General features: G+C 31.4%; 2 protein-coding genes across 2 annotated transcripts; one reads left to right on the top strand and one right to left on the bottom strand.

Annotated features, from left to right (window-relative positions):
* Nucleotides 1-45: 45 nt before the first annotated feature.
* On the top strand, nt 46-1949 carry LOC114178642 (profilin-1). The gene is made up of 3 exons (XM_028064659.2): nt 46-334; nt 757-894; nt 1542-1949. Exons 1-3 carry the CDS (start codon nt 212-214, stop codon nt 1674-1676), a joined length of 396 nt encoding a protein of 131 aa, XP_027920460.1. The 5' UTR covers nt 46-211; the 3' UTR covers nt 1677-1949.
* Nucleotides 1950-6440: 4491 nt separating this feature from the next.
* LOC114179823 (O-Glycosyl hydrolases family 17 protein) lies at nt 6441-9678 on the bottom strand. Its single transcript, XM_028066288.2, has 4 exons — nt 9396-9678; nt 7446-8720; nt 6877-6907; nt 6441-6758 (listed from the first exon to the last, which is right to left on the bottom strand). Exons 1-4 carry the CDS (start codon nt 9448-9450, stop codon nt 6617-6619), a joined length of 1503 nt encoding a protein of 500 aa, XP_027922089.2. The 5' UTR covers nt 9451-9678; the 3' UTR covers nt 6441-6616.
* Nucleotides 9679-14832: the final 5154 nt, after the last annotated feature.

The raw sequence follows: 14832 nt of genomic DNA, 5'->3' as shown, positions 1-14832 counted from the left end.
TTTACAATTCCTATATTTTCTGCAAGACCTGAGAGAGTGAAAATAGGGTAATGAAAAGGGTGTAAACGTAACTTCATCGCTATATATAGTTCCGTGATATCAACGCAGCAGCTGAGAGAGAGATAAAGATAGATATACAGAGTTACAGAGAGTTCTTCAAATCCGATCACCGAACACTCTCAACCAGAAAATCCCCAAAACAATCTGAACCATGTCGTGGCAAGTTTACGTGGACGACCACCTCCTCTGCGAAATTGAGGGAAACCACCTTACTCACGCCGCTATCATCGGCCATGACGGCAGCGTTTGGGCTCAGAGCTCCAGCTTCCCTCAGGTTTTTGTTTCCATCTTCACTTATTCAATCGCCTCCTTTGGCTGTTTATTCTCAATTCTTTACTCAAGTCTCTAGATTCTCCGATCTCTACTCACCGCCTTCAATTATAAATCAAGCCAAGATTCCAGAAGGATCGTTTTGCAATACACTTCAAATTTCAGGGCATGTTTGTCAATTTGCTAAACCTGATCTGCATCGGAAACCAATCCGAATTGAAATGAACTGCACCTTAGTAGTTTTGAACCGTTTGATACAACAACTATGCTTTAATTTGATGTCGTTAGTTTGATGCGTGCTTGATTGATTGATTATCTGATTATTTGTGTCTGATGCTCTTATGAACAATGGTTTAACGGATCTGCTTTTGTTTCTGTTGATCTGTTGTTAATGGAGATTTAATATTATGTTTTTTGTTTATTTAGTTTAAACCTGAGGAAATAACTGGGATCATGAATGACTTTAATGAGCCTGGAACACTTGCTCCCACTGGATTGTATATTGGTGGCACTAAATATATGGTCATCCAAGGTGAACCTGGTGCTGTCATTCGAGGCAAGAAGGTAACTCTTTATGATCTTTTGTGAACCTGGTGCATAGGTTGATATCTAGTGTGATGATGATCTCGACTATGTGATGACAGTGATGCATTTTTGTGTTATGACAGTGATGCATTTTTGTGTACATTGTTAGAGTTAGAATCAAGCAATAGATTGTGGAGTGAATTCCAATCATATATTGTTGTCAAAACTATGATCTAGTTAAAATTTCAGTCTTTTATTTGGGTTGTGCTTATGGTGTACTGCAGTAATTTAGTTATGCAACTGCATCTTGCATCTGATTTTATACGCACAATATCTGCTATTTGATTTTATTTGCACAATATCTAACATCTCTTTTAAAGCAATACACATTTTTGCAATCCATTCATGTGGATGTGAAATGCTCATCATTTAAGTTATAGTTTTCAAGCAAATGCAGATGTACATAGATACCTTTAAGCAGTGGGGTTATTGTTTGCATCCTCTGAACAAGTAAATGCTGTGTACCAGTGTTGTCTTATGCAATCGTTGCCTTAAATTCAATGAAATTTAATGAATATACATCAGTTGTATTTCTTGCACATGTTAGTCCAGATATATTCTTCTAGCATAGTTTAGCCATTATAGTTGTAATATGAGACTTTAATTATCTATCTCCATCAAACCAGGGTCCTGGTGGTGTTACCGTCAAGAAGACCAATTTGGCCTTGGTCATTGGCATTTATGATGAGCCCATGACTCCGGGTCAATGCAACATGATAGTTGAAAGGCTTGGTGATTATCTCATTGATCAGGGTCTCTAATCCCCTCTTTGTGACTTGTTATAGTGCATATTTCATTGGCTTCTGTACAAGTTTTTGCTTCGACCTCTATTGGAATGCTTTGATTGCAGTGTAATAATATTGTTGGGTATCAAAAGTCAGGGCATGTGCGTGTTGCGAAGAAAAAGTGTTTTGGTGCTTAAGAATTATGACTATTATTCTCTATGATTGTACTTTTTTAGTGGGGTACCTGTATACATTACACTGGTTTTAAATTTTATTGATATGGTATAATGGTTCTCACATTTATCAGAAGTTGGCAGATTCTTATCCATCTGGCAGATATTCTTCCTTCATATTTATACTATCTTGGTACTCCTACCACCCTTTATTTATTTTAAAAGTAATTATTCTTTTAGTTATATAAAATCCCGTTAGGTCGAGTTTTTGTTAAATTTGATTTTGCTTTTTATTTTTTGCAATTTCAAAGTATAGGAACAGAATAAACTTTGATCAAAAGCGTATCACAATTAATTTTCCTCTTTTTAAAAGTCACAACTAATTTAGTTGTTGAGTTTCAGATTAAACTAATTTTTTTATTACATCAAAGTTAGGTTAAATTTAATATTGTATTGTGGTGTTGATGAAAATCATAGTGGTAGACGCAAATAATAGCTCGGTGATGATGGTAATAAATGTGGTGATGGGTGATGAGTGATGATTAGGATGACGATGTAAAATATTATTATTTAAAATTGTTATTATTATTTCTTTTTTAAAATATCTGTTCTTGAAAATAAAAAATCTGCGATAATTTTGTTTCTTCCTGCATGGGAATCTCTTAATAAAGTTGTTGAGGATTTGGGCTTGGATTTGATTGTCCTTTTAAGGAAAAAAACAAAACACATTGAATGTCCCATTTAAAAATCTGAGGAGACATGAAATGTTCCATTTCAAAATCTAATTTTTAGAATAAGACAGTTTATAATAAAGCTTAATTTTAGTCGGTGAGGACCTTGGATAATTGTAAACGCTTAGCTTTGGAAAGTTTCCATGCTCAGGTGTCACTTTTTGGGAGCTTCTCCCTGCACTCCCAAACCTTCTTCTATATCCCCAATAATTACTTTTTTAATTCTTTGTTTTCTTGATTCCTAAATCAATTCCACTGCCTCCTTTTCCTCCCGCTTCTCCTTCTCCATCCTCTCCTCTCCCTCCTGCCCCTCCGACGAAGGTATTGCCTTTCTCATTGCCTCATCCACCCACTTCCCTGTCCTTTCCATGGGCCTCCCCCAACCCTCCCTCAGCTCAACCTCCTTCGTCGTCAAGTTCGACACTACCTTCGACCCCTCTCTCAGCGACATCAACGACAACCACATTTTTAATTTTAATTTTTTTTTTAGAAACGGATTTCGGAATCCGTTTCATACTTTTCTGAAACGGATTTCGATATCTGTTTCACAATATTTTTTTTATGAAACGGATTTCGGAATACGTTTCAGAAAAGTATGAAACGGATTCTAAAATTTGTTTCACAAATTTTAATTTTTTCTCTAGAAACGGATTTCGAAATCCGTTTCATACTTTTCTGAAACGGAATTTGAAATCTGTTTCATATTTTTCTGAAACGAATCCCGAAATTCGTTTCACAATTTTTCTTTTTGTGAAACGGATTTCGGAATCGATTTCATACATTTCTGAAACGGATTCCGAAATCCGTTTCACAATTTTTTTTTTGTGAAACGGATTTCAGAATCCGTTTCATACTTTTCTGAAACGTATTCCAAAATCCGTTTCACAAATTTTAATTTTTTTTTTAGAAATGAATTTCGAAATCCGTTTCATACTTTTCTTAAACGGATTCCGAAATTCATTTCATAAGAAAACATGAAAATTTATGAAACGGATTTCAAAATCCGTTTCATATTTTTGATTAGGATCAAAAGGGTAATTATTGGGGTATACGGAGTGCTGGGAGAAGTCCTCCCCTTTTTTCCTCATTTGTTTAAATACCATGGTCATTATTGGGCTATTAAAATCGAAAGCGTGTTTCTAACAATATTTGTTTGTCCTTGTTCGTGTTCTAGGATCGGAAGCTAAACCAAAAAATGCTTCTTGTTGGTTTAATAGATACAGACATCGCTTAATAAAAGATAGAAGAATCTGTTGAAGTTTCAATATTGTATAAATTCTGTTTTCATTTTGGAGAATGAAGGTAGGTGCTATCTTTTCAGTCAAAGCTTATCCTCCAAAGTACATCATTACACCCTTTACTTGATTGTGTTAGATAAAATCAAGTACTTTCTAATTTTACACTTCTCCTGCAACTGTTTCAACTCGGTGAATACTAGAAATTAATTAGACAAATGAAAGAAACGCAAGGAAAACCAGGTTTTGGTTGGTTAATAGAATAAAGTATACAATGCACCTTTAAAAGTCTTGACCTGGAAATAGATTTGAATTTAAAATTGTTTTCAATGTCATTATTGGAATGTAATAATCTATTACAACAAATAAAATTACTCCACATACTTGTCCTTTTAATGCTGCATGAGCTAGCTTCCCCGTTTTTTTAATATTTGACATGATACTAACAACGAGTGTGTGTTTAAGCATAATCAAACACATATGTTAACTTTCTTAGCTATTTATTAAATCAATACCATACTAGTCTGCTCATAATTTGAATTTGCTTCTCAATAACAAAACGAAACGCAAGTTTTGAAGTGTATTATTATCTCAATCAAGTGAAATATTAATCAATCGGTGTAAATTCAAATATCTCACTTTGATACATCCATCGGTAAAATACAACTAAAGGCTATAATAAGCAACAATATATTGCATGATATAATACACCAATATATTTGTATTAATATTTATGAATGGAATATTTAGTTTATAAAATATTAATATTTTATAAAGATAATATATTTTAATATTTTTTATAATATTTAATATATATTATTTTAATTTAGATTCACGCAATAACATATATTTATTATATTTAAAAAATTCCTGTATATTTTACGATATGTATATATTTTATTTTCAAATTAAATCTATGGCCATACCATATCAGATATAATATTATTCGATACGTATTGTATTTGTGGATATAAATGCAAGTCAGGAATGTACTTATTCTATTCTACTACGATATGAGAACTATGTTCTGTAATGACAAAAAGGGATTCTTTGACTACTTTTAAAGAAAAGGAACACTATGACTCCAATACTTTGAACACCACCTTTGTCCAAGCTCAAGAATAAATTCATCACTCTTACGGATTTGAAAAAGAAGCTTTTATCCCCAGATATTCATTTCATACCTTAATTGTAGCCACATATTCCATAATTGTATCTCACTTTTAGTGATGACTTTGCACGGTTGAAAGTTATTGCTGAGTGAGTTTAAGTTTAATTTAATATCAGGAAAAAAAAAAGTAAATGGAAAATCCTTTTTCTATAAATATTTTTTAGTTTTTTTTTTAAATAAAGGAAAATAAATTTAATCTTGTTATATTTTGTTTCTTTTTACAAGTATTATAAAACTATCTTAATTTAACCTCTTTGAAGGATTCTACACCTGTTATGCTTGTATTTCGTAGCAACATAAATATAAATGAAAATCCATGTTACAGTAAGGTAAAAAGATTGCACTATTATACGACTGTACTATGTTATACATGTTTGCTCCTTTTTAGTAAATATGACTGGTTGATATAAGCTTTCTTCACAATAACTTTTTAGGTTAATAGTACCTGAAACTCTTTTTACGAGTAAAATATATTTTAATAAGTCTAGTATATTTGGTGAAACAATTTAAATGAAAAAAAAAAAGTTTTATTGGTGAGAAAGGGCTTAATTAAAGTGATAAACTGATGATATTATGTAGTGATTAGCCACTAACGTGCTCTCATGGTAATGGCATCTCTTGATAAACTAAATTTTGAAGATCATTGATGGTTTTTAAGTATTTATATGTTTTCGTGGAATGATTAATGATTACTATTGTTATTTTTAGATTATTTATTACCTTCATATATTTTGTTATAAAAATTATGCCGAGCTTAGGCAAAACAAGGTCAGGCATAAGACAAACAAACCAAGTTCTTGATTTAGGCAAAATATAATTATTGGCTGGTTCACTGCAATGCAACTTAGTGTATGTTTTTCTTGGTGGATGAGTTCGAACAGTGCCAACAGAAAAAAACACTTATGTTTTGTCGGTATAATATGCTATGTTTATTGATTTTAAAAATATCTCACCTCAAAATTTGCATTATGTCTCAAGTTAGGTCTAGTTGGCTCAACCTAACTCTTACTTGGGTTGGGTCAAGATTTCCAATTTACTTTCAAACATGGACTAACTCAATCCAATTAATTTTTCAGAAATCTAATTTGGATCAACTTGGTTAATCCATTTTTCTTTTTCTAGCTAGTAGTAACATTCAATATAACTTATTATGACTCATTAACTATTAAAAATAGTAGTAGTGGATTCCTATTTTTGGTTTTAATGAATAAAAGAATATTGGGTAGGATGTTGAAAAGACCCATTATTACAACAACCCTACAATTTCCTTTCATTAAGAAAACCTAACAGTTTCCTAAATCATTGCTACAGAATATGCTACGAATTGTTGGATGGTCTACACGGGTTCACTATTTAATAATTCACTGTGTTGAACCAATAACAATGAGGTGCAGCAACGCATTACACATGCATAATTGACCAGTCCAACAGCTTATCTTTGCAAGCCATTTTCTTTTATCACTTGTCACACAAAACTGGTACCAATGCAGTGAAGAAAAAACAATTCTTATATAACAACAACGGAGTTTACACTTTTTTTCTGATGCATACATTACACAGAGCATACCAACGCTTTCCACTAAACTATTACTTCCCCAACCATGTCTAATGCAGCATACATCTAAAACAAAGCAAAATCGTGCTGCACTTTCAACAATCTAGCTTGTCAGTACCGTTGAATATGCATCAAGGCGGAGAGACAAGTTACAAGAAGAATAGTAAAAACTAGTGTTGAATTTCCCTTCTGGGAAGAGGATGAAGTTGAAGAAGACATTGCCGTTGTATTGCTTGTCACAGTTTTGTTACTTCTGCAAAAACACAATGGAAGAAAAACCCAAATGTCATAACTGATCCTAAATTGAATTTGTATAATTTAAGGTCAAAATAAAAGGAATAGCCAGATATCGTGTCCTATATCGAACTTACCCAGCCCTCATGTAAATGCAGTTGTCATAGCCTGCAGAATTGACATCAGCTAATCAGTGACAGAAAACAATCTACCATAACACTTAAGTACGAACAAACAACTTAGTAAAACCAAATTTTGGAAACATTCATAATAACTATGAGAGCAGCCAGTTTGCCAGATATCAAACAACTTCCACATAATGTCGAACAGATCTCCCTCTACATATATACACTTTCTTCTCCTAAAATGGATTATTATTTGTTGGATCTTTCGAAAAAGAATCACAAGAGAGATATAACACTAATGAGACATGAGTCCAACTCACACATAAGAAATTGACACCACTTTCAACCCAAAATCTTAAGACGATGAGTTTATGGATCTTTATCTTTATATGATACTCAACTTTTTCATTTTTACTCAATGTAAAACTTGGACTCACACTTAAATTTCCAACACAATTTTACTAGCTTTCTCCAAATCATATGTAGCATATGAATGCAGCAGTTTATGGGAAAAACAGCAGATGACAAAAAAATACAATGAAGATAAATAAGGTATGAGAAGGAGGTTGTGATGAGCGTACTTGGATCCTTGTCAACTTTTATACCGGTGCCCCCAAAACTGCATGCAACATCAGAAGCTCCGTTTTGCTGATAATAGCTATTAAATGCAAAAGATGCATGAGAAGCGAGGTTATCTGGCTCAAAACAAGGCTGACTAGGCTGTATGGCTGTGCAGTCGACGTTGCCAGGACCACATGCCCAATCTATTGCATTCTGCAAGTCTATTTGTGAGGCCTTACTTGAGGCAATGCACCATGTGGTTCCATTGGACTTGGTTATATTTGCCGCGGTGGTCATATCAACCGCACCCCGCCCAGTGAAATCAAGGCTATACACACTTGTCTGGTCGGGATAAAACAATCCCCAGTTTCTCTCAGATTCTAAACCAGGCTTCCTGTTTTCATTGAACAATGAGAAAAGATAAACATCTAGCTCCTCTCCGGGCTTTGCAGGAGTACCAGTGTTGTTGATAACATGCCTTATCAGATTAGTATTGTACGTTTGTGCATTATCAGGAGTTGCAGCTGTCTCCCTAGGTGACCCTTTGGAAGGCCAACCTGTCTCAGTGACCATAACCTTAATTGTTCTGAAATTTAAGGCCATCAGTGCAAAGTATATAGCATCAATCTGAGCATCAAACATGTTTGTATACAACAAACCAGTGTTTGGATCAATCACTTCAGAGGATGCCTCAAAAAGGGCATAGTCTAAAGACACTTTACTAGGGGAGTCACGGTAAGCATAATAAGGATATATATCAATCATAAAAGGTGACTGATTCTCTGCCAGAAATTCTAGCATTGGCTTTAGGAAATGTGCATGACTGCTATTGAAAGCCCCGGCAGAAGGTGGGAACGATCGGGACAAAACCCCAAGGGAATGGGTACTGGAAACCTTTATCTTTTTTTGCAGCCCAAGTTTCTTGAGTGCTGTAAGCACATTGGTCATGGCAGGCACAACAAGTGAAGAGGCATTATTAGGACTCTCGGTGACTTCGGCACCAACGGTTATGTACGTGATCTTAGTGGCAGGATAGTATGGAAGGACACTGTTTTTCAGCCACCTATCTGCATTAGATTGGAACTGAGACAAAGACAACAAATCTGAATTCGGAACCCCAATCATAAGCTCAACCCCAGTGTTTGCAAAGGCCTTCAGAACCTGTATATTAGAATCGTAAATTCTGACATATTTGATTTTGTGAAGTTGAACCAGTTGTGCCACCTTATCAGGTGTTGGGAGGTCATCGGCGCTTCTTCCATAGCAGACCCCAATAAAACTCCCAGAGCAACAATCTGACACACAATATTTCATAACATTAAAACAAATCAAATTATGCAGTACAAAAGAAGACATGACTTGTTCATTGAGAGTGAAAAATGCTAGCTCTAGCTCTACTAGCTGTATCTGCAAGTCTAAACAATCAATCATCAAGTTCTTTTATTCCACAGACACAATGCAAAGTGCAGTAAGGTAAATGTGGCAAAAAAAGCCTAATAAAAGCAAGACTTTTAGCGGGGCTTTCAAAGGTTAAACCCATAAAAAATAAGACAGTACTTGGATGAGGCTAAAAAACCCGCATTTAATTTGGATAAAAATTTAAAACTCGGTTGTATCGACCATTTTACCAGCTCTATCTCTGGTAAGGTGTCACACAAACCAAAGTATGATGCAGAAAATGGTCTCTACACACGAACTGTAACACAAATTGAGAAGAACCACATACCCAGTTGAAAGGGCAGGGCAAGGAAGAGGTAAATTAGAACACATATCTTTAATTAAAACCCTCCATCAGGTAAAATGGTTAAAAAGAGGTAACTGCATCATAAATCTAGTTTCAATTAGCACCGTTCGTCATTAATTGTTTTTTTTATACACATGTGTAAAAAAGGAAAAATAAAAAATAGAAGCACCGACATTGTGAGAAGCGGAGTAGGAAAAGAAAGGACGAAGAGAAGGAAGGTACGAACCGAGAAGCAAGAGGAAAAGTGAAGCCGCAAAGATGAGGGTGAAGCGAGTGGCCATTGGTGTGAGGAACAGAGAGAGTGAAGTGAGAGAGTTGTTGATGTCGTTTGAGGATTTTGTGTTGTGAAGAGCGAAGTGTGAAGTGTGAAGAGTGAAGTGCGAAGTGAATGTTGGGAAAGGGGTTTTGTTACCTAACGTTCTAATGCTGAGAAAGTAACGGCTATTGTCTCTCTTTCTCTGTTTCTCTGTGTCTGTCTGGAGATTGGAGCTCGAGAGTGGCGAGGAGGACATTATGTTTTGTCCACTAATGCATTTTTTTTTTAATTCTAAAAAAAATAAATGCACATAGAAACAGAGAGGGAGGGAGTATTACTGTTTTTTTTTCTGTTTTCTCCAAATAATGTTTTTAGAATAGTGATGTGTCAAGTATGGTTTCCAGCAAAGAAGAATATTCTATGAAAAGAACATAAAGATTACTGATTGTAAGATAATTTCTTTATTTAATTTAAAATTGGAAGTATGCCTTGGTATACATATAAGTTTTTTCATGTTTCATTAATATAAAATATTTCCAATGTTTCCGGGTAAATAAATAAAGTTGAGGAAATTAAGTAATATAAAAAGAAAATTTTTGTAAATATTAAGTTTTAGAGTTTTATATTAAAAATGGTACTAGTTGTTTTATATGGATAGTGTATTGTAATGAAAAAAAAAATCAATGATATTAGAGCTTATTATTTTATATTGGTATCCGGTTCAAATAAAGATAAATATGTTTCAATATAATAAGACTCACCGTATGATAGTGGAAGAAATAAATGTGTTAAGATAAATAAGGGTAGGAACAAGTATGTCCTTTTTAAGGTAGAAATTTGTGATAAAATCTAACAACAATTAGGTTAAAAAAGAAAGTGTTTTGAAATAAATAGATAGGTACAAATAGTAAAACAAAATTCATAAGTGTAGATAATGTTAGGAATCAGATTGTAAGTCTGATTTAATACCGAGTAAAAATCAAAAAATTAAAATTAAATATTTATAAATTTATTGTCTTAAAAAATTTAGATCATTAAATACTTGTAATTTAAAATGGTTTTGCTCAACCTTTTAAATAAAGAAAGATAAACATTCAATTATGAATTGAAAATCTCATTATAAATAAAATATAATCGAAAAACTTAAGTGATATATAAAAAAATAAAGTCAAACAATTTTAAATTTTAAATTTTTTTTTCCTGAAAGATGATCTCAAACCTCTTATATGAATAAATTATATTACACAAGTGTTGCATCTCCTAATCTATCTCAAGTTAAATCCAATAACTATTTTATCTCCTCTCCTATTTATTACCCTTCTATAATAAGTGTAATAAGTGTAAAAATATTGAAACACACGTGATTAGATGAAGAGTGCGTTTATAAGATATTACGTTATTACTATTTAACGCTTGTGAATTTGAAATATGATGAATAAAAGTGTAGTGATGTGAGCATTTGTAAAACATGAATTGAAATATGATGAGTAAAAATAATTTGGAATCCAGAAGTAATGTGGTGAATTTACAATTTGCAGAGACAGAGGATTTATTATGTGACTGCAACGCATGACAACACACAATACAAAGGTGTCAGAGAAAAAGCAGCGGTCCTCAGTTTTATTATTCAATTCAGTTTATACATCCTTCTCTATTCCGCCATTTCGCATGTTTCTTCCTTTTCCTCCCATCAATTATTAAATAGGTTTTGTAACACTGTAATCAAGATGACCCAATTTTAATCACCAAATAATCAAATTTGTGCTTATGCACTGTTTGGGTGAAGGTGGCCTTTTTTTATGAGAAAAGAAAAATAAATGCACTTATGTTTGTATCAACTATTTTTTTTTTACAATAATACTGTGACTTATTTTTTAATTTCAATTTCAATTTTTTATTTTTTAATTTCTATTAATTATTATTTTTTAAATAATAATACATTAATTAATTACCTACGCTAAATTACGTAAAAGAGCGTTACGCAAATGAGGACGAAAATCAAAATATATATTTTTTTATATAAGAAAAGATGGGCGAATAGAAATACCTTTATATGATTTTATCTAATTTATCCATGTTTCAGGTGTTAGTTGACTAGTTCTGTGGGCAAGAAAAACACTTTTTTAATAGATTTTTAATTAAAATTTGACTGTAAAAAAATTATCAAATAATAAATGTTAATAAAATATTTACAAATAAGTTGATGAAAATTGTATATGTACATCTTTGATAAATCATTTTGAATATTAAATATGTATGTAATACACACTATCAGTCTCGATGTATTAAATATATTTGATTCAAAACTAATAATTAATTTATTGATAATAACATTAACAAAAACTAATTTCATTTTATCTCTTGTTTTTGTTATAGCAAATCTTAATACAATATTTTTTTTTTCAATTTCTTATCATTCATCTAATAATATATTATGTTATCAGATATATCTCACCATATATTTTTAAGAAGATTTTAATACCGTACTATGTACATATGATACATAATTATGTTTACATATTAATTAGTTCAAACATTATTAATAAATTTAATACAACATTTAACATTGCCAAATGCTTCAAAAACTCATATACCATCAATCTAGTTCAAAATCAAAATGACTGCTTTAAATTCAAGAAAAACATAAAATCATTATAATCCAAAACTTACAAAATCTAAAACTAAATTAAGAACATGTTTGTATAAGCGTTGCCAAATCAATTTTATTTGACGTGAATGAATTGATCGTGGTCGACAAAGAAATTACAATTAGTGAATTGTCTTTCAACGTTAATTTTTTAACTATAAATTGATTTTGAAAAACGAACGAAGCAACCTATAAACATGATTTTTTAATTATTTCATATACACTAAAATCAATTTTGGATTCATTTGATGTGAAACCAAACATACACTGTACCATATAAATCCATCATTCTCCACCATAAATTAGATAAAACATCAACTTATCTCAATTTTTACATATAACATTCTTAGAGTAACAAAATGTAATTAATTCAAATGATCACTTAATCAAGAATTAATCCTACACATAATAATTACTGCAAATCCAAAATTTAATTAACTTTGTAATGTGTTAATTCATCAAATTTTTTAACTTAGTAACTAAACTTCATGTCAAATCTAGAGTCACCCAAAGATAAAATGAAATTATAAACTTGATTTACCTTCATTTTTGTGATCATCTAAGAAATGATTCAGAAGTTAGGCAAAATTAGAAAAGTCTTTTGCTCGTATAACACTTTACTAAAAATAAAAAATAACCTAAATCAACAAAGATTAATCTATTCAACTCAATTTGTTGACTTTTAAAAAAATGTATCGAAAAAAAAATAACAACAATAAAATCTGAATAAAACTTACTTGTATAAATAATTGACACCAACTTTAAAAAACAAAATTAAGATAATTAATTTATAATTTTTTGATATGTTGTTCAACCACTCTATGTCTATTTAATGTTAAACATTTAAATTTACTTAAATTTCTAATAATTATTGCATGCAACCCAAACATGGGAATTTTTTTTTTAATATGAGAGAGAGAAAACCTTTTTAAAAAATAGTTTTAAACTTTGTTATCTTCTGAAGTGTTTCTTTTGATTGAAATAAAATATGAGAAATGATATTAGAATTTAAAAAAGAAACATAGAAAAATTTCTTACATATTAGACGCACCCTTTCACTCCATATACATAAGAAAATTAAAAAAAAAAAAGAAAGGGAAAGAAAGATAAAAGCGTTTATTATTATGATTATATTATTTTATTTATTATCGTTTATTATTATTATTATTATTTATTTATTTATTTATCAAGATATCATCGTTGAGGTATGTATAATTAATGAGAACGAACTCTCATATTTAGGATCCATGGTCAAACTGGAGGAGTTATACACCATTATTGAAGTGCTACGAGTCTAACATAATTCTAACTTTTCTGTCCATAAGCTACGCCTTAGAAAGGAGAAACCTCTAATTCAATTCACATTCAAAATTCTTTCTTTATTAAAACATAATAACAGAATAATTATATTTGCTACCATCATTGAAAAAAGATCATACTCAAAATTTACTACCATTATTCATTACTATTTTTAAACATAATAATATGCAGAATGGGAGAAGTGAGAAAATAAATATATTTACCAGATAAATAATTTTAACTGAGTACTTCAAGTTAAATTGACGGCAAGTATATATTTATTTTATGGATGAGATAAGTTAATTCGCAATCTGAATAATCTAAATTCGACTAACCTAATAAATTAAATAATTAGATATAAATTTTGAAATATTAAATTTAAATTATACCATATCCAAATCCAATCTTACCCGATCAATGATAACCATCGTTTCCTCTCACTTGTGTTCAATAACAGTTGGCAGAAACTTTATCAACAGTGTCCTACAATTATTAGAGATTTTAATAACCATGGCATGGAGTCTAATAGGATGATGTGATCATTAATTACAATTTTAAGCTATGATTAGTGATGGCTCAGTCAAAAATAAAAACCTTTCTCCTAGGCCTATGTCACTGTTGTTAGACCAAGCACAACTCGATTATCCATCACTCCATTTTAAACTACAATTTTCTAACATACACGTTGTGGTCTCCACTCAACAGGGAAAATAAACAATTCCCGATTAACGTGATTTCATTTTCTTTTGGATACATTTTTTTCTAATGATTTTTGTTTCCTTGGTCCATGTTTATGGTGGTGGAAAAAGAATATTTGATTTATTCGGATCAGTTGATTTTGCATTATTTACTTTGATAGATTATGTTCATCACTGTAAAAAAACTCAATTATGCCATAATCCTTTTCAAACAAAGGACAAAAGTCATATCTATTTATGGACAATGACCTACATATCTAGGACTGGACCTATTTTCATCATCATTTTTGTTCATTTCGTTCGCCATTGTTCATATCTTGCGTATCTACACCACTTTTCCTTCTCTCCTTTAATTTGCTTCGTTCGCTCTTTCCCTTCAACATTTTGTAACGGTGACAGCAATCTTAATTTTACTTCCTTATTCATTTTACACTCATTAAATAATTCATTTTATATTAGAATTGTGAAAGTGGGTTAAAATCCGAGACCAACCCGGTCTATTACGGATTTAAGTCAGGTTGGGTTAAAATTTTTTTTATAAAAGTCAGTACGGATCAATTTTTGACTTGATCCACCAAGAACCCAACTCACCACGGGTCACCAACTGGTATGGTCACACAAACATTATGTTCGACTTTTTAATGTTGGACTGTTTTTTTAACCAAACACATTTGTGGATTGACAAATGGAAACCTAGTTTCAACTTCAAATAAATGGAATAAAGAAGATGCTTCAAGAGATGAAAATGTTGTGAATTTATCCA

Source organism: Vigna unguiculata, chromosome 3 (assembly GCF_037176805.1).
Source record: "Vigna unguiculata cultivar grain cowpea cultivar isolate G323 ecotype 2 chromosome 3, ASM3717680v1, whole genome shotgun sequence".
Classification (NCBI taxonomy): domain Eukaryota; kingdom Viridiplantae; phylum Streptophyta; class Magnoliopsida; order Fabales; family Fabaceae; genus Vigna; species Vigna unguiculata.
Note: the sequence above shows the minus strand (reverse complement) of the source record. Positions and strands in the feature narration are given on the sequence as shown.

Coding starts and splice junctions, on each gene's coding strand:
- LOC114178642 (XM_028064659.2), top strand. CDS start 212: ATGTCGTGGCAAGTTTACGTGGACGACCACCTCCTCTGCGAAATTGAG. Junction 335..756: donor AGAGCTCCAGCTTCCCTCAG/GTTTTTGTTTCC, acceptor TTGTTTATTTAG/TTTAAACCTGAGGAAATAAC. Junction 895..1,541: donor CTGTCATTCGAGGCAAGAAG/GTAACTCTTTAT, acceptor CCATCAAACCAG/GGTCCTGGTGGTGTTACCGT.
- LOC114179823 (XM_028066288.2), bottom strand. CDS start 9,450: ATGGCCACTCGCTTCACCCTCATCTTTGCGGCTTCACTTTTCCTCTTG. Junction 8,721..9,395: donor ACTTTTCCTCTTGCTTCTCG/GTTCGTACCTTC, acceptor ATTGTGTGTCAG/ATTGTTGCTCTGGGAGTTTT. Junction 6,759..6,876: donor TGCATTTACATGAGGGCTGG/GTAAGTTCGATA, acceptor GTGTTTTTGCAG/AAGTAACAAAACTGTGACAA.